General features: G+C 45.0%; 1 protein-coding gene across 1 annotated transcript in view; it reads right to left on the bottom strand.

Moving 5' to 3' along the window:
- Positions 1-18,749, bottom strand: part of RAB31 (RAB31, member RAS oncogene family) — a 99,213-nt gene extending 80,464 nt beyond the window's left edge. The window contains exon 1 of the mRNA XM_073331604.1: positions 18,482-18,749. Within this exon, the coding sequence (XP_073187705.1) occupies positions 18,482-18,520 (39 nt within the window). The 5' untranslated portion in view covers positions 18,521-18,749. The remainder of the gene's footprint in view (positions 1-18,481) is intronic.
- Positions 18,750-19,454: the final 705 nt, after the last annotated feature.

Below are 19,454 nucleotides of genomic sequence, written 5' to 3'. Positions count from 1 at the left end.
TACAACTCCACTTACTTCAAAGGAGATACATCAAGGATGAATTTGGCCCCACTCTTGGGTATGATCCTGCACCAGGGCAATGGCTGATTTTTATTGCTCTGATGGCACATAGCAGCTATAAAGCCCGCATATCCAGTTATCTGAGGATTCCGGTTGTATAAGGGAATGCTCAGGTAACACAGCCCCAGGAGCAGGGAGTAGGCATGTCCAGGGAATCTATGCCAGGCAATCCTTAGTGGCTGCAATGGTCCCTTCCAGGCCAGTATAACACAGAGAAGTCTTAAAGCTGCTCTGCTCTATGCCAGGGACTGACCTGGTACACAACAGGTCTCAGTATTGGAGAGGTGCAGTAGGAGGACATATTGGTGGTTTAAGGCTACATTCAAACCCCCACCTCCCACCAAGTTGGGCTGACTATAGCTGGAACACAGCCTGGTATCTAAGCCATGGTGTCTGAATTATACCTGTTTAACCCTGTAGCAAACATAAATTCATGGGGCAAAAAAGTGCAATATACAACACCTACTTTAAGGCTCTTTTACATCAATATGACAGTATACTGGGGCCTTAGCATGAATGAGAATCCAGCCCAGAGTGTTTTTAGTTATATGTGCAATCATACTAGATGTTTTATCATAAGAGCCATTTTCTGCAAAAGAATTTGACAGTTGGCTTAGTTCTGGATGGCAAAGAATGTCAAGGCCTACTGAGACACTCAATGACATCAGCAACATTTTATCACTCTGCTGACAAAGAAAAAAAAACATTAACTTTGGAACATAACTTGTTTGACAGCCGGAATTCACGTACATTTAATATTTACTTTTATGTGCTGCACTGCTAAGTAGTTTTGCAGCCCAAAGAGAAGCAATAAAATCCTACACAGTATACTACACCATCTAAGAAATAAAAAACCACAGTCTAGCACTTACATTTAAAAATAGCTACAACAAAATCAGAGTAATTTGTTCAGCTGATCAATGTGCAGCTTTTGTGTGACTACTACTGGTGGCTCCAGCCTTCCCTTGAGCCTTGCGATTGTAGATTTAGACAATTTTCTTTGCTTACATCAGGCTGTGTGATGAATCAGCCTCTTGTCCAATTTTACCAACTGCATCCTTAAACTCAATCGATATTTTTTTCTTCTGATGTTCAAAATTGTTTAAAGCACAATGGGGAGAGCTTATAAAATGTTTCAGCAGTATAGGGCTTAGAAATCTCTCTCTACTGTTATAAGTTAAGAAGTTGAGGGGAAAGGAGGAAAAACAGCACTGATTGGTTCTGCTTCTTTATTACCCTGTACCTTGTGCAGTTATTTATACCATGCAAAGTGGGTGTAAAATGTTACTATATCAGAATGGTAGGGTCTTAGTCTCATTTACATGGCTAAAGCAGTGTAAAAGAACTTTAAAGGGAGAGAAAGTATATTTACACCCACTATATGCTGCCTTTACACTGTGTGTAAAGTGGCCATAGTGAACATGAGAAATCCAGCCCTGACAATGTGCTGGGCACTGGAGAATCAGGCCCACAGTGTCCAAAAACCAGGCAGAGATGAGGAAAAGATGTCCAATCTGCGTGATTAGCAGCGGACAGGGGAAGTTCTTTCTTTCTCTCTCACCACCCTTCTTTGGCTATTCAATGATGTTATAAAATTTGAGCAGATGTTTTAAATCTGCTCTAAAGTTTAGTAAGCAACCAAATGGCAGTTATACAGATTAGGACGTGCAATCTGCATGTTAAGAGCTAGACAGAGCACTGTTTTACAGTGGCTTCCGCAAATGTAAATCCTGGTGTAGGCCTTCAGTGGTGGAAAGTCCATTAGAAGGAGAATGCCATGAAGGAAAACTGGCTGCAATTTCTCTTCTCTTGGAGGGCAGGGTCACAGAGTCCAAATGCCAAGGGATGAGCTGTTTCAACTTTCAGTGCATAGCCTTGGCAGCCTCTGTCAGCAGCCCTTAAGGAAAATTTAAGATGGCTTCTGCTACCCTGTGCCAGCTTCAGTGGACATGCTCACTGGACTATTTGTTAAAACATGACACTGTTTTAGGAGGCCTGTTCATAGGACAATCATTTTATTCGGGTCATGTAAAGTAATTTACCTCTCATGGTGATTGCCACAACATTTTATTCTCTGGGTAGTGTACCTTTAAATGTAAGAACTGCCTCATATTTTGCTAGCGCAATGGTCCCCAAACTGTGGGGCAAAGGTTCAGGGGGCATGCGGCATGGGCCCAGGCCAGGTGGGAGCACCACCCAGCTCCGCCCCCCCAGCCTAGCTCTAGCCCCAGCCACAGCTCCACTCCGCCCCTTGCTCCACCCCCAGCCCAGCTCCAGCCCCAGTCACAGTTCCACTCTGCCCTCAGTCCAGCTGTGCCTTCATTCCCTCTCCACCCCCAGGCCAGCTCTGCCTCTAGCCCAGCTCTGCAGCCAGCCCAAGCTCCTCTGCTGAGCCAACTGTGCTGTAATGGAGCGGGGTGGTGGGGGCACAGGCAGATTCCTTTACTGTAAGTAGGGTTGCCAACTTTGTAATATTTAAAAAACGGACACTCCGGCAGAAGTACTGGAACCTCCCCTTCCCCCCGGGTTGCCAACCCTTCCAGTTTCGCCAGGAGTCCACTGGAATCACACTCTTATCTCCCAGAGGCTACTTCAGCCAAACCGGGAGATTTTGGGCACTAACAGTCCAGTGCGGCAGCGGGACTAAGGCAGACTCCCTTACCTGCCTTGGCTTCATGCCCCTTCCGGAAGCGGCTGGCACCGTCTCTGCGGCTCCTGGGGGGGATGGGGGGGAGAGTCTCTGCACGCTGCCCCCGCCTGCCCAAGTGCCAACTCCACAGCTCCCATTGGCTGGGAACTGCAGCTAATGGGAGCTGCGGGGGCGGTACCCATGGGTAGCAGCACGTGGAGACCCTCCCTGACCCCCCCGCCTAGAAGCCACTGCCAGAGGGATGTGCCAGTCACTTTCAGGAGCTGCCCGAGATAAGCGCTGACCCCCTCCTGGACCCCAACTCCCTGCCCCAGCCTAGAGCCCACACCCAAACTCCCTCCCAGAGTCCGACCCCTTACCCCGTCCTGCACCCAAACTCCCTCCCAGAGCTCACACCCTGCACCCCCTCCCACACCCTAAGACCCTGCCCCAGCCTAGAGCTCACACCCCGCACGCAAACTCCCTCCCAGAGCCTGCACCCCGCACCTCCTCCCGCATCCCAACCCCCTGCCCCACCCTCGTGAAAGTGAATGAGGGTGGGGGAGAGCGAGCGATGAAGGGAGAGGGGATGGACTGAGTGGGGGGACGTGACCTCAGAGAAGGGGCAGGACACGGGCGTGGCCTCAAGGAGAGAGCAGGGCAGGGGGCAGGGCAAGGGTCTTTGGGTTTGTGTCGTTGTCTCTGGGTAGGCAATCCTACCGAGGACCTGCCCCCTCCCTGCCCTGCCCCTTCCCGTCCCAGGACCTGGCCCGCTTTTCACTCCTCTTTCCCCCTCCCTCCGTCGCTCACTGCTTTTCTGTCTCCCCCACTCCCTGCCCCGATCAGGTGGGACTCGCCTGCAGAGCCGGGGCTGGGAGCTGCAGCCACCCAATGCAGGTAGGAGGTGGCCACGGCTAAGTAGGGGCTGGCACAGGTGATGACCGGCACCTCCCCCAACCACAGTAACCATACTTTTGGTGTCCAGTCAGTAGATCTGACCAGACACCATCAGGCTTTCTTTTCAACTGGACTTTCCGGTTGAAAACCAGACACCTGGCCACCCTACTAGTAAGGGGGGGCATAACAGGAAATGTTTTGGCACCACTGTGTTTGGGTAGTGCTGTTAGAAGATTTGAGATGGAGGAGCTTGTTGAGTGAATATTGTTGAGAATACGTACTATTCTCCTTTCTCTGTCATGGATATTTTATATTGGTTATTTGTCTGTTGTTTTACTAAATCTAAAATAAGTCATCTAGGCCGACAGTGAAAACCTGGCCCCACTGAATGTCCTGAAAGTGCATGTTTTGCATATTGAGTATAGCACACATAATTGCATTAAATCTTTCTCATCTTAAAAATTAGACTTTTTTCTGTCAAAGCATGAAATCGATCCTCTCCTTTCATCCACAACACTGAATTTCAAATACAAAACTAAATCAGGTTCTTCTTCAGTAAACAGAAACATAAATCTAGTTATTACACATCTCAGCCACATCCATGCAGAGTGGACTTCACCTGCATTATAATGGGCTTGAGGTGCTACCAAGTTTAACAAAAATTGTTAAATTCAGTTTTCATAGCCTAGAAGGTGCCTTAGGGCCTATCTTCATGAAAATGTAATTTGTAGCAAGTTCGGGTGTAAATCTGCTCTGCATTAGCCTGCCACACACTCAGGGTATGTCTACACTAGCCGCCGGATCGGCAAACAGCGATTGATCCAGTGAGGTTCGATTTATCGCGTCTAGCCTAGACGCGATAAATCGATCCCCGAGCAATCTCCCGTCAACTCCTGTACTCCACCACTGCGAGAGGTATAGGCAGAGTCGATGGGGGAGCGGCAGCAGTCAACTCACCGCGGTGAAGACACCACAGTAAGTCGATCTAAGTACATCGACTTCAGCTACGTTATTCATGTAGCTGAAATTGCATAACTTAGATCGCTCCTCCCCTACAGTGTAGACCAGGGCTTAGTGTCCATGTGATATACTACTGACGTGAACTAACAGTCCCTTTGTGCACTTTGATTTATCCCTCTCTGAAAAGTGACTACATCAAAGCACACTAAAGTACTGTAAGTGTGGGTCAGCAGGGTCCATACGGACATGGCAGACTACATCCCCTTTTGCCATGAACATAATGTTTGTGTAGACAAGCTCTTAGAGAAGAAAGCAAAATCAAGCTTTCTGGAACACTTAATCATATTTGTTTAGCAAAATTATGTCAGTTGACAAGACTCCTTGGACATATTTTAAAGGAAGTTTAGAAGGAATTCCCATTGCATTTATAATTCAGATCCTACAGTGTGTATGCATTTTGTATAAAAAATATTTTGCACTCTCATAGCACTTTTCACCCACAGATAAAAAGCTGTTGAATACTTCGGGGGTGAGAAGACGACAAAAAATGGAAAAGGGAGACCAGTCGATGCTAAATTATTCAAATACAAAGAAGTAATTCCAAAGAGTGGGATTTTACTAACATATCTTAGAATATTAATTGCAAATCTCCTTGGATTTATATTGATGGAATTAAATCATTGCCTTTAAAGGTCAGCCAGACAGGGAAGAACATTATTCCTATGAGCCCAACGGTAAGGTTAAGTGTGCTTTATATCCTCTCTATCATAGAGTTATTTGGGAAAAGTAAAAGACACAGATCCTATGGCATGATTGGACAAACCCCCACATCAGACTAGAGCAAACAGGGGTATCCTAAGAGCACCCAATGCCAGATGGTAAGGGGCTCCCTGGTATGTAACAGTAAGTTTTAGCTGGCCTGACTAGCTCAATATACCTCACACACTGTTGTGATTTATTTAAAAGGTGTTTTGTAATATATCATTTGAAAACTAATAACACACTAGTCATTAATATCACTATGAAATGTATGTAAAAACACTGTATGCAAAATTATGGACACTCTTTGACACAGGCGCTGACTTTCTAAAGTGCCGGGGGGTGCTGCTCGACCCTTCTGAACACAAGGGGAACTGTGGGAAGGCACTGGAAGACTATCAGCATTCAGGTGACTTAGCCTGTGTTGTCACTGCAAAATGGTTGGGTTACCACCTGAGTGAAAGTGGAACCTAGGCTCTAACCCCAGACAGGCCAGCTAATCCAGGCTGAAAGCACTGCTTAACTCAGGGGAAAGGTTTTTCTGTGCAGATAAAAGCGTGGCTAGTGGCAACACCCAAGTAAGAGTCCAGGCTACTGCAACCATGATTAGCCTATATAATTTATTTGTGGGTGTGTTTTGAGAGGTTAACAGAGAATACTTGATTAGGAAAGGTGGGAAGTGGGGAGCAAGATTTTCTATGCTTTAGACTGTAACAGAACTCAGAACTCACTAACTCATGACCCCCAGGGCTGTTGCAATCCCATCTACTAAGAAACACTGGGTTAAACAATAAAAAAATCGAGTATTTATAGTATACTCTTAGGAACTTGATTTGTTTTTTGCTTTGGTGGATTGGGTCAAACAGGGGAAAAAAGGATGCAGCATCTGTGGCTTCAGCAACATGTAACACTGAGAATCACAGGGCATCATGTAGCAAGGAGTTAAATATTAAACTTTATTAAGGAGACAGTTAAGCCATTATTTACAAAAGTTCAGCAGCAAAAAATGGATTTCTAAGGTATTTTTCATGCCTGGCTCTATTTTTGTATTATTTCACCTGCGAATTAGCACATAACATGTTATAAAACAACAAATTGTTATTCAAAGGCCTACAAGTGTTACCAATCAATTTGTTTCTACCTCTGTTTTCATCCTAGCTTAGTAGCAATTTGGGATTTATTTACTATAATACCTGACACCTTCCTACTACAGGAATTATAAAACAAGTTTCCAGAAGCCACTAAGGTTCTACATATAAAAAGGACACACAGGGTTTTCTAGATTTCCATTCTAACAGCACAGAGTTGCTAATTTTAGACCTATTCAGTCCGCAGCCTTTCTTCTGAAATTGTCTTATAATACCTTGTACCTTTGAGTCATTTGTTCCTCCTCCTGCACATCACTCACTGAGACCTTTGGGCCCATCTGAGGCACTGTTCCAGATAGAAGTCTGCACTGCCTTCTCCAGACCCTTAAACCATGCAGATGCTGTCACACACATTGTCTCAAGAGGGCACTTCATTTTCTTTTGAGTACCAAGCTTCCACAGACAAAACCCAAATCATCTTAAATAATGTATTTACTGGTATGTCACAGAATAGAGAGAACAATGAAAATTTAAATTAGTGAAATATTAAACTCATGGGAACGGACACAACGAAGTTACCAAAAGAAGCCCTAGTTGTTTTTTTTTTCATTCCCATGTGATTAAAGCACTCAAGGTTATCCTAGTCTAGTGCCTCCTTTGTGACCTCTTTCTGTCCATTTACCTAGGTACTTATATGGCCATTGTCACTGTAGAACCCAAGCTGTCAGAACAACGCTGAAGTGTAACATCCTCCCAGAATAAATATGTAGTATTCTTTGTAACAGTTACAGCATCTCTTTCGATTAGGGTGACCAGATGTCCCGATTTTACAGTCCCAATATTCAGGGCTTTTTCTTATATAGGCACCTACTTACACACACACACACACACTCTCTCTCTCTCTCTCTCTCTCTGTCCCGATTTTTCATACTTGCTGTCTCGTCACCCTCTTTAGATAATTCTCTTAATAAAGAGCCAGTTTAGTTTTAGAAACTTATGAGTCCTCTTGCGTTAGTACCCAGCATGTGGTACCTGAAGCCCATCTAGTAACCAAATCGTTTGTAATTCCCCTCATCTTCTATGTAAAGGAGTCAGAAATCATAAGATAGTTAGCCATTTTGTCTGTCAAAATCATATAGTAGGCAGTCAATCAGTAGATGTTAGTTCATTAATACTGTCAAAGTATGTATTGAGAACCAGACTGTGGGCTCAAATGTATGAGAGAGAGAAGAGAAGCACATAAGAAGCCTTGCCTTTGCATCCCAGCTCACGAGCCAGTCACAATGTGGCTGAAGCATGGGGCCACTACTCCCTGCAAGGGCTGCCAGGAGCCTATCAGAAAAGGGTCCGTGTCTACTCACCCCCATAACACTGACCAGGGAGACAGGAGCGCACAATGCATCTGTTTTAATTATGGCAGAGCTGCCAGTGCCACTGAAGCATTAACTGTCGGGATGTCCTAAGGGGAATTCTGGGCGGTCAGATAAATTCCTCCTGGGAATCCCATAGCAGCATGCTCCCTTCACACTGTTCAGCTAGTAAAGGTCTTTGCCGTAAAGCCCTAATCCAGTTATGATTAAACAGACCCTTCTCTACAGTTAAAAATGAACAAAATTTTAACTTCTTTCTTCCCATTATTGGTTTAGCATTAACATGACTAATTCCAGTGGGTTGTGCCCTTGTCGCAGGCTAATTGGGCAAACACATTAATTGCATACATTGCAATTATCTGGCCGCTTGATCACTAATAAGAATAGGCAACAACTTCTTGGAAGAAATTTTCATTAACATATAAATCATTTTTCACTCCTTTGTGTAGTGAATGCAGAAGTTTGAATAGGAAAATACACCCTTAAATGTACACCTATTAATTGATAAAATTTTAAAGGAGGAAAAAAATGTATCTAAACATTATGGCCATAAAGGTCCTGATTTCAACCAATCATGTGCACCTCAGGGCTTGCAAGCATGCAAACTTAAATGTAGTATAAAGAATCCTAATCTGTGCTTGAATGTGTATGTGTAAAGCAAGGGTTGCACACCGTATGCATGTATGTGTGCATGTCCAAGTTGCCCATTGGCAAGGTCCAAAGCACACACGCAACCCTTGCTTTGCACGTGCACATACTGATACATTTGCACAAATTGGGTTTTACCTGCACATATCTGAGTTTGCACATATTCAAGCCCTGAGGTGTGCATGAACGTTTGAAAAGCTCGAGAGCACTGCTTAGATTCCATTTTAAGGAGAAAAACAACACAAAACACCCTATCAGTGAGGGTAGTTCTGCTTAATGTTAATGTTATGTCTTTTAATGTTATGTCTTTTTAGAGATCTGCTCTCTCTCTGTAAGCTGCCTTTTGGAGGTTTTTCTTTTTTTCTCCCTCCTCCCCAGCCCCAAACATGTAACTATGTTTTAAAGAAAAGAATTAAACCAGAACTGAATGATTGACAGGTCTTTCTACAATTATAAAGATATGTCCTTAGGGAAAAAATATTTTCCTTTCTGGTTGCCCTTAAAGGAAAAAGTATTATTGAATGATAAGGATAAATCACACAAATCAAAAGCTCTTGATCTGTAAATGTGAAGAGTGGCTTTGGTTTTTCAGGTTTCAGAGTAACAGCCGTGTTAGTCTGTATTCGCAAAAAGAAAAGGAGTACTTGTGGCACCTTAGAGGCTAACCAATTTATTTGAGCATGAGCTTTCGTGAGCTACAGCTCACTTCATCGGATGCATACCGTGGAAACTGCAGCAGACTTTATATACACACAGAGATCATGAAACAATACCTCCTCCCACCCCACTGTCCTGCTGGTAATAGCTTATCTAAAGTGATCATCAAGTTGGGCCATTTCCAGCACAAATCCAGGTTTTCTCACCCTCCACCCCCCCACACACAAACTCACTCTCCTGGTGGGGGGGTGGAGGGTGAGAAAACCTGGATTTGTGCTGGAAATGGCCCAACTTGATGATCACTTTAGATAAGCTATTACCAACAGGACAGTGGGGTGGGAGGAGGTATTGTTTCATGATCTCTGTGTGTATATAAAGTCTGCTGCAGTTTCCACGGTATGCATCCGATGAAGTGAGCTGTAGCTCACGAAAGCTCATGCTCAAATAAATTGGTTAGCCTCTAAGGTGCCACAAGTACTCCTTTTCTTTTTGGTTTTTCAGTCAGTCATCTGGTGACCATCTTGACATAATGGTCAAGAGAATTTACAGAATAATTTCTTACAGGGAATGCTTCAGTTTGCTCCATTAAATTTTCCTGAGCATGAGTTTCCTTAGCAAAGCCATAGGTGACATGCAAGTGGTGTCTAGAAACTGGAGTTTACTATTTATTCCAATTCCTCCTTTTGGTGGAAAGATGGAATTTAATTGTTTCTAAATTACTAAGAAAGAAAAACAACAAACCCTGAGAAGATGGAAAGGTACAACAGCAAAAACACACAAGCACTTTGCAATAATCTGGAAACCAAAATGTAGTAATATGATTTAACATGCAGAATAACCACAACTTGCATACAATTTATTCATTATAACCCCATCACATGGCAGGCCCTCAGCTAGTAAACTAGTAAAATCAAGAGCTCAGAAATGCATGTTATGCACTGAGCATCACACAGTTCTGTGAACAACAAACTGCTGTACAAAGGAATCCCTTTTCTAGTCTGGTTACTGGTAAGTGGTGAAAAATCTTGTGGGCCCACTTCTGCCTTCTGTTATGATGGTGCAAACCTACAGCTTGTCCACACTTACAGAACTACACGTGCAGCCGTACCACTGTAAAGCTTAGTGAGGACGTTATCTACACCAAACGGAGAGCTTCTCCCATCGGCGTAGGTACTCCACCTCCCCGAGAGGCTCTGTCTACACCAGGAGTTAGGTCAGTATAAATAACTGCACGCTCAGGGGGGTGGATTTTCCACATCCGTGTGTGACGTAGTTATAATCGACATAAGTCTGTAGTTGTAGACCAGGGCCTAGTGTGTTCAGTCAGGTTGCACAGGTGTAACTGAGAGCAGAATGTGGCCTCTGTTTATTTTTTCCTTGAAGGATGTTTCAGGTCATAATGTAATTGAGTCATTTTACTAAATAATTCCTCCCAAAACTTTGGGAAGAAATGAATAATAATAAGAAGTGTTGGAACCTGTTCAGAAAAGCATTTAAGACAGAAAATTCTGGATTCTGAAGCATTCTGGGTTTATCATATTCATTGTTCAATGTCCAACACTACACTGACATGAAAATTTGAATCTGACCCTTTATAAAAATGTTTCATCAGGCTTATTAAAAAGGAGCCGGGGCCACGGCACAGGGGAACTGGGAAAAGTGGCCAGAGCAGGAAGTAGGAGGGAGCCTGGGGCGGAGTATGGACGGGGCTACACCTGGCTGGTGGTAAGGCACAGGCTTCCCCAGCCTATGATACCCGCCACCCATGGATGAGTGAACAAAAGGTAGTGATGAATCACTGACTGGAAAATAGCCTATCGGTGATTCAGTCTCTCTTGTTCACTCATCTTGCTATTCAGTAAATAAATAAAAAACCTAATGAAATCTACATTTAGCTAATAGACATAATCTTGGAATCCTTTCACTTCCACTCTTGTTTTCTGCACCCATCCGTTACATTTTGTTCCTCTTTATGCCACAAACCTACAATTGATTATGTGTGGATGGACCCCTGCACCCATCTGGAGCCCCATTGACTTCGTTGGGATCCCATGTCAGCATAAAGATCCGCCTCCATAGAGCCAATTGCAGGACTGGGTCCTCAGATTGTAAACTCTTTCCGGCAAGGACTCTTTTATTTAATGTTTGTACAGTGCCTAGCACAATGGGGCCCCAATCCTGACAAAGACCTCTGGGCTACCGTTGTACAACCTAGGGTTGCCAGGTGTCTGGTTTTCAAGTGGAACATCCAGTTGAAAAGGGAAACTGGCAGCGTCCGGTCAGCTGTGTCTGACTAAAAGCATCTGGGAAAAGCAGCAGCTGCTGCTGGAGCCTGGAGGAGCGGCTCTGCTCTTCCCACCCCCAGCCTGACAGAGAGAACTGGCTGACTCCCAGACCGGGCTCCAAAGTAGATACTGGCGCTGTCCGGGGGGGGGGGGGGGGGAACCAGGTAACCTGTCTGCCCCCCACTGCCCTTCTGTGCCCCGATTTCCCAACCCTGGCCCCTTGCTTCAGGGATGGGCTCCCCCACCCCACTGTGCCCCGATTTCCCCAGCCCCTCACTCCAGGAACGAACCTGCCTGCCCCGCTGTGTCTCGATTTCCCAAGCCCCTCACTCCAGAAACCAACCTCCCTGCCCCGCTGTGCTCTGATTTCCCCTCCCCAACCTCCCCACCCTGTTGTGCCCTGATTTCCCCACACTGGCCTCTTGCTCCAGGGATGGACCCCCCCCCCCCCCCGTGCCCCATTTCCCCACCCCGGCCCCTCACTCCACGGATGGCAACTCTATAACATAACAGTTTTTGGAGGCAGATCAGAGTTAATATGTTCAGTTGTTTTTTAAACACTAGTATAATTTAAAGATATTCAGAGAGACACTTTCAATGTAATGGCTAAATTAAAAGGTACATTAATTGTTTCAAGTTTTTACAGAAAGATTTTGCTACAGAAAAACGGCTCCACATTCGATTGCAGCCCAGGCCCTATTTTTTCCCTTAGTTTATCATGTCATCGCGTTTGGAATGCCAGAGAGATTTTATCCTTACTAAAATTAACAACGTGTTCCAGATTACCTAAATTATCAAAGAATTCTGACCACTTTTTTATAGTCTGCATATGTGTACACTGGAAGTTGATACACCTGTACAGTACTGTACATGCAACACATGCCCAAACATAACAACGTAAAAACTTGGTAAATAAAGAAAGCAGAGGAGCAGGTAGGTTACAGCAGATGAAAACTAATAAGCAACCTCCTGAAGCCCCACCAGGGCAAGCTAACAGTTTCCCTAAAATGCAACAAAAGTCAAGGAGCACAGCCTCAGTCCAAAGGCTAGAAATCTTGTTAGTAGTTGCCACACAGCAGTTACGTCAGAACTTGGCAAGAAGCTATACCTCAATCCTACAGGCTGCAGAAAGAAGAGTAGAGATCCAAAGTACAAGCATTCACGATTTACTCAGCACCTGTGCAGAACGGCCTCTATATTGTTTAGATTTCTCTGCACAGAACTAGGTAACTCAAGCAAATCTCTGAGGACTGGTGTATAGGAGGAAGTGAACATGAAGTGCTTATAGGGGCAAAGACAGGGCATGACCATGGCATACATGCTTAAGTGCAACCTAGTATTTGCAAAATATGTGTGCCAAGGCTATTTTATATTATTCATACTGCTATCCAGGAGTAATAGCATACTCAGCTGTAACACCTCTACTTAGAAGAAAGCAAGAGAAGAGGCGGGCATGGGGCCACGCACATTGAAATGTCCCCAAGAGTTCTAAGAAAACAGGATAATTCACAGCTAGCTGCTCAATACCTTGCAACATTAGTGAGGTGCAATGTCCTTGACAGCCCACCAGCAAGCACAACCTGCTTCCCCTCAAATTATTTCTTCTCACTGAATCATGAGGAACAAAGCACCACTCCATGGCTGGAAGTTGAGGCTAGACAAATTCAGATTGGAAATCAGGCATACATTTTTTAACCGTGAGGGTAATTAACCACTGGAACAATTACCAAGCATCATGGTGGATTCTCCATCACTGGCAATTTTTAAATCGAGATTGGATGTTTCTCTAAAAGATCTGCTCCAGGAACTATTTTGGGAAGTTCTATGGCCTGTGCTGCACAGCAGGTCAGACTAGATAATCATAATGGCCCCTTCGGGACAGGAATCTATGAATCTGTGCTCAACAAGGAAGGATACCAGCAGCTCAGAGCCTAATCCTAAAATTAACCTATGTATAAAATTAACCTATGTACAAATTTGGGGGGAGGGATAGCTCAGTGTTTTGAGCATTGGCCTGCTAAACCCAGGGTTGTGAGTTTAATCCTTGAGGGGGCCATTTAGGGATCTGGGGCAAAAATTGGGGATTTGGTCCTGTTTTGAGCAGGGGGTTGGACAAGATGACCTCCTGAGGTCCCTTCCAACCCTGATATTCTATGATTCTATGAAATTTGGGTTAGATTAGGACAGCTTTGCCCTGTGGTTCCCTTTCATCACTCTTCTGTTCATTTCTCATGTTTCTCACTCCATTAGACACCACATGGGGGCCCATCCTCCAGTAGCATGTAGTCTTAAAACGTTGTCTAAAGCAGTGGTTTTCAATCTTTTTGGGCTCAGGACCAATTTGTAAATGTTTATGGCCTGTTGCAACCCAGTAAATTGTGTGGGGTGGATGCCCTGCCTGGGGTGGTTTCATTTGGGTCCTGCCTCCGGGCTGGGTGGGGGAGGTAGGATGAGTCCTCTCTGGCACTCACCCCACAGTGGCAGCTCCTGCAGCTACTATGCAGGAGGGCTGGCTGGGCTTGGCTCTCGGCTCTGGGTGTTGCAACCTTTGGGATTGCAGCGCTGCTCATGTTTGGCCCTTGCCCCTTGACTGGACCAAAGTTATGAGAATGGAGTTGTGACCTGGTTCATGGAGTTGCAGTGCCACTCACTCAAATTTGGCCCACCTGGATTCCTGTTACCATGTTGGCTGGGCCAAACCTGAGTGGCACTGGGATCCCAGAGGTTGCTGTGCCTGGAGCAGGGAGGTGAGCCCAGCCAGCTCTGTGGGACAGAAGCTGCTACGTGACCCTTTGAAACATTCTGGCAACCCAGTTTTGGGTACCACCCACAGGTTGAGAAACCCTGGTCTAAAGGTTTCTCATAAAAGGAGGGAGATTTCTCCTGTCACCTTACAGTACTGCACTGCACACGTTCCTGAGCATCATGGGGTGGAGACTGCAAGAAATCAAGCCTTTTCCTTCTACCCAGGTGTTTTAAAAACAATGAGCTACTCACTTTTGATGAGTAAATGGTGAAACATAGCCTGGATCCCCAAATCTGAGTTTCAGTACATTCACATCAAGAACGTTGGGCCAGATTCTCTCCTGTGCCAAGATGCGCTCAGTGCAGGAGGACTGGGACATCAAGGAACCAGTTACGGGTCTCCATTTCTCGTACAGTGGCTCCAGCCCCAGCTATGGAATGCTGCTGTAGTTCACAATAGCTGGCTGTTGTCCCTAAAAGATCTATCTGGCTTTAAGATTAAACTTGATAAGTTTATGGAGGAGATGGTATGATGGGATAACATGGTTTTGGTAATTAAATATTCATGGTAAATAGGCCCAATGGCCTGTGATGGGATATTAGATGGGGTGCGATCTGAGTTACCCAGGAAAGAATTTTCTGTAGTATCTGGCTGATGAATCTTGCCCATATGCTCAGGGTTTAGCTGATCGCCATATTTGGGGTTGGGAAGGAATTTTCCTCCAGGGCAGATTGGAAGAGGCCCTGGAGGTTTTTCGCCGTCCTCTGTAGCATGGGGCACGGGTCACTTGCTGGAAGATTCTCTGCTCCTTGAAGTCTTGAAAACCACAATTTGAGGACTTCAATAGCACAGACATAGGTGAGAGGTTTTTTGCAGGAGTGGTGGGTGAAATTCTGTGGCCTGCGTTGTGCAGGAGATCAGAGTAGATGATCATAATGGTCCTTTCTGACCTAAATATCTATGAATCTATGAATCTAATGGTCAGCTGAGGCTGGTGGATGGCTCTGGTCTCTCCCACAACACACACCTTCTACACTGGGGTGGAAAGTTTGCAAATTGTGCAGGAGCTGGTTTTGCTCTATGCCAGCTGAAAGTTCCCAAAAGGGAATTGTCAGCTGGACAGCTACAGACAGATTTCAGATGCGTTGCGCTATCTAGGTTTGTACGCTGTAATGGTTTGGGATAGGACAAGAGAGGTCTTCCTCTGTAGTCTGATTGAGAAATGTAATCTAGAGCTATTTTCACAAATGGAGGAGGAAGATGGGTTCAAAATCTGACTTGAAGCTCCCAGGATCTCAGTTTCTTGCAATTCCTTGCTTAAGGATTTGCCTGTTTTATAGGATTTAGGCGCCTCAGATTGTATTGATTACCAGATTTTATTATGGCCTACTGGATACATTGCTGCTGGACCCTCCCATTTCATAACGCATATGAAACCAGATCCTAGGAATTATTAAAAAGATAACTCTGAGGTTCCTTTTGTCAGGCTCTATTTTGGAATGGCATCCTTCAGAGAGCTCTTTTAAGTAGACCAAAAGATTAATGGATGAACTTGTTCTCACTGGCAGGCACTCAACTGGCCAATTCTGGAAATCTGTCTCTGCAGTTAGCCAGTGGATCTGTCAGATGAAGCCTTTTGAAGTCTTGGAAAAATTGACTGCCAGCTTCCATGGTAAGTGAGATGACTATGACCAGCAGTGAATGGTTTTGTAGAACTAAAATGTACTAAGACTCAGGAGGGAACCTCCTCTCAGTAACTACAAGGCTGATGTAACTGTAGTTCTTCATGTTTTCTTAAATGTTTCCTCTGCTACCCTAAGTTTTTTGTGAATGTATTGAATAGTTTTGAATTCACAGCACATGTAGTTGTTCTGTATGATCTTCTCCTTGCTTTAGAACAAACAAAACAACAACAAAAATCCTACAGAACTCTTACATTTAATGTTACAAAATAGCAATAAATTTACTGCAAGAGGAATGTCATTTCGTAAGACTGCTTCTGCCTTTATAAACACCAAGATTACAGGATTTGCTGTTTGTGGGGGGAAAGAAGCATCTGCTTGTTCTAACACAGACTTCTCAAGTTTGAGTAAACTGCGTTTACTTTTGCATCTATACAATTTTAAAGATGAATGTGGAGATTTTCATTGGGGACAGAAGAATGTTTATTGGCAACTACTTTGGGCAAAACTCTTCAGTATCTACTTTCTACTGGTGTGAATGCCAACACCAAGGCACTAAAGAATTTGGCCAGCGAGTGTTTTTTAAAGTGGCAACTGATTTATATTGCATTAAAATAGTTCACTGTACATATCTAAGTTTATAAAGCTATTCTCGGTTTCATGGGGATATGATATAAAATCTTTGTATCCATACATATGACATGTTGTTTTTAAAACTTACATGAAACGCTATTACAGAGACTCTCAAAAGCTCTGAATTTTTGCATGCTGTGCTTATCTAACATTCATAGAGTAATTTCATCAGCACATTTTAATGCAAAGTTATTTTTGTGAATGGCAGAGAGTAGATCAAAATCACAAACCTAAGCACATTATTGTTTCAAATGCAGAAAGAGAAGAAGCAAAAAGAAATTACTATTATACAGAATGAAACTTCTGTTATGAGTTCATTAGACCAAGTTTTAGTAACTCCACTGAAGTCATGCACACATCAAACACCACGAAAAATCTTGTTTAGGGGTATCTGAAACGAGCGAAAAATCTTGTTTAGGGGTATCTGAAACGAGCGATGACATGGGGTAACAATAATGCCTTCTCTACACTACAATGATTTTGAAAAATCTTGTTAACCCTTGTTAACATTGGTTCAGTTAGACAAATGGTAATAATTACAGGCCATTTGTCAAAAGTTTCTAACTTAAGTCTTGCTTACACTAGAGAAGAGACATTCTTCTGTAAGAATTCTTTATCTATCCTAGTTTGTTGCAAGCTCTAAGAGCAACCCAGGAGTGTGTTGTGAAAGTAAATCAGATGTTGTTAGGTGCCCCGTGTCCCACAAGAATCGTTTAGATTATGTAGACAGTATCTGGCAAGTATTAAGGACTGGGTAATCAAGAGGTTCAAAGGAACACTGTCAAAAGTAACAGATTCCAGCAAAATTTTAAGTTTTGCTTTTATGTATGAGATTCACTTTTAAAATTTAAATGGAAATAATAGTTTGGATTTAAAACTTCTCCTTCACTGTTTCCTGCCCAAACATTGCAGCCTTGGCTAGTAGTTAAGAATCAGAAAGTGAAAATCACTAGAAACAAAAATTAACATGGACTAATGATCATTTTCCTCATTCAAGGTAAGTGAAAGACAAAAGGTAAACAAAAAGCAGTTAAATTCTTTCACTTCAAATGATCTATGAAAATTTATGATGACAGAGAGAGAGAGAGAGAGAGAGAGAGGTTAACCTTCATGGCTCTATAAACAGCATCTCATTTCAACAGCCAAGTTTATCTCCTTTTGGAAAGAAAAATCCCACCCAGGAACCTGGTATGTTGTATACCAAGTTTCAGTCCGAAGGAATTTACCACAGCCAGGTAATAAAACCCTCAAAAAGGGAGAGACAAGCACTTTTTCAGCTGAGTGGGATCTATTATTTAGCTGGTATGATCTCTGTGTATGATCCGATGAAGTGAGCTGTAGCTCACGAAAGCTCATGCTCAAATAAATTGGTTAGTCTCTAAGGTGCCCCAAGTCCTCCTTTTCTTTTTGTGTACCACAAAGCTTCCTTCCACTTAATCCACTAGCACCCTGGAGCTGTGCATTGAACTCTGGAGCATTAAAAGTCCGATAATTAACACACCCACACCCCAACCCATGTCTGGAGAGACACTTAGCGCGGGGCAGTGGCTGGCAAAGGTCCATACAGCGGTCCGTGGGTTTGGGGGTGTGCGGCAGGCCCTTGTCCCAGCTGGAAATGGTGTCTTCCAGGAAACAGAACATTCAGTGCCCCACCTGGCGCAGAAGGGAACTGAAGGGGGTGAGGGAGCCGTGGAGCGAGACCACAGACAATCGGGAGGAAAAAATGCCCAGCTGCCCACATCCTTAGCACAACAACCTCCCCGCAAATGCCTTTCCCCGGGGCACAGCCCAAGAGCGGAAGCGGGCGGGCCCAAGCAGCTCCCTCTATCGCGGGCTCAGCCAAGCCAGGCACAAAGAAGAGCCAGGGACAAAGAAAGTCCGTTTGCAGGGAACTCGGCGCAAACTTCCCGGGGAGCCTCCCAGGGCGGCGGGCAGCCTGGTCTCTCTCTCGTGAGCCTGTACTGCGGGGAGCCCCCGCCCCCGGCGGCGTCTGCCCTTTGGCAAGCGGGCTCTGCCCCAGCCGAGCCCCTCCACCCGCCCGGCGCACGCCGCGGCGCTGCTACTCACTCCGAGCAGACACACTTTCAGTTCTCGTATCGCCATCATCTGCTCGGGGAGAAGCCGCTTCGCATTGTCCGGCGGGGTCACGCCCCGGCCGGCTCTCCCGAGCAGGGAACGGAAAAGCAGCTGCAGCACTTTCTGGGCAGCCCCCACAGCCTGAGCCGCCGCCGGTCACATGGGCAGCTCCTCCCAACTCCTCCTCGTCCTTTTTGGTGCTTCCCCCCAGCCCAAGCCAACGCACGCTCACAGATCTCTCCACTTCGGCAGACTGGAGGAGCGCCGGTTTCTCTCTTGGGGACTCTGCTGCTGTGCTCCCTGCGGGCACCAGGACACCTCCCCCCCCCGCCCCCCCGGCAATGGCAGCTCGCATTTGCGGGGCCAGGCGTGCCCTCGCCTGGTCCCCAACCATTGTGCACCGCGCGGGTTCGACCAGCCAGGGGGCTGTCACAAAATGCGAGGGTGAAGTTAGGGGGAGAGGTGCAAAACTGATGGGGGAGAGCCTACAAATGCATGCAGAAAAACCGTCCTGGAGTTAGAAGCTATAAAAAGTGCTCGAGTAATAAGAAAAGGAGGACTTGTGGCACCTTAGAGACTAACCCATTTATTTGAGCATGAGCTCTCCTGAGCTACAGCTCACTTCACCGTGAACTGAGCTGTAGCTCACGAAAGCTCATGCTCAAATAAATGGGTTAGTCTCTAAGGTGCCACAAGTCCTCCTTTTCTTTTTGCGGATACAGACTAACACGGCTGCTACTCTGAAACCTGCTTGAGTAGTAAATCCCAAATACAGGAGTCTCCCTCGACAGTCACTGAGACTTGGCTGGCAGATCTGCAAATGACAAGGCATTCAGATTAGGGACAACAGGAGTGGGCGAGATGTAAGAATAGAATAAAATATGTTTTATATCACTGGGAGGGGAAAGCTTTTTGTGTGTTTGTTTTTTGCACAAGGAAACTTTTGTAGAGGAGAGATTTTTGT

Source organism: Lepidochelys kempii, chromosome 2, assembly GCF_965140265.1.
Source record: "Lepidochelys kempii isolate rLepKem1 chromosome 2, rLepKem1.hap2, whole genome shotgun sequence".
Taxonomy (NCBI): domain Eukaryota; kingdom Metazoa; phylum Chordata; order Testudines; family Cheloniidae; genus Lepidochelys; species Lepidochelys kempii.
This window is presented reverse-complemented; position numbering and strand designations above follow the sequence as displayed.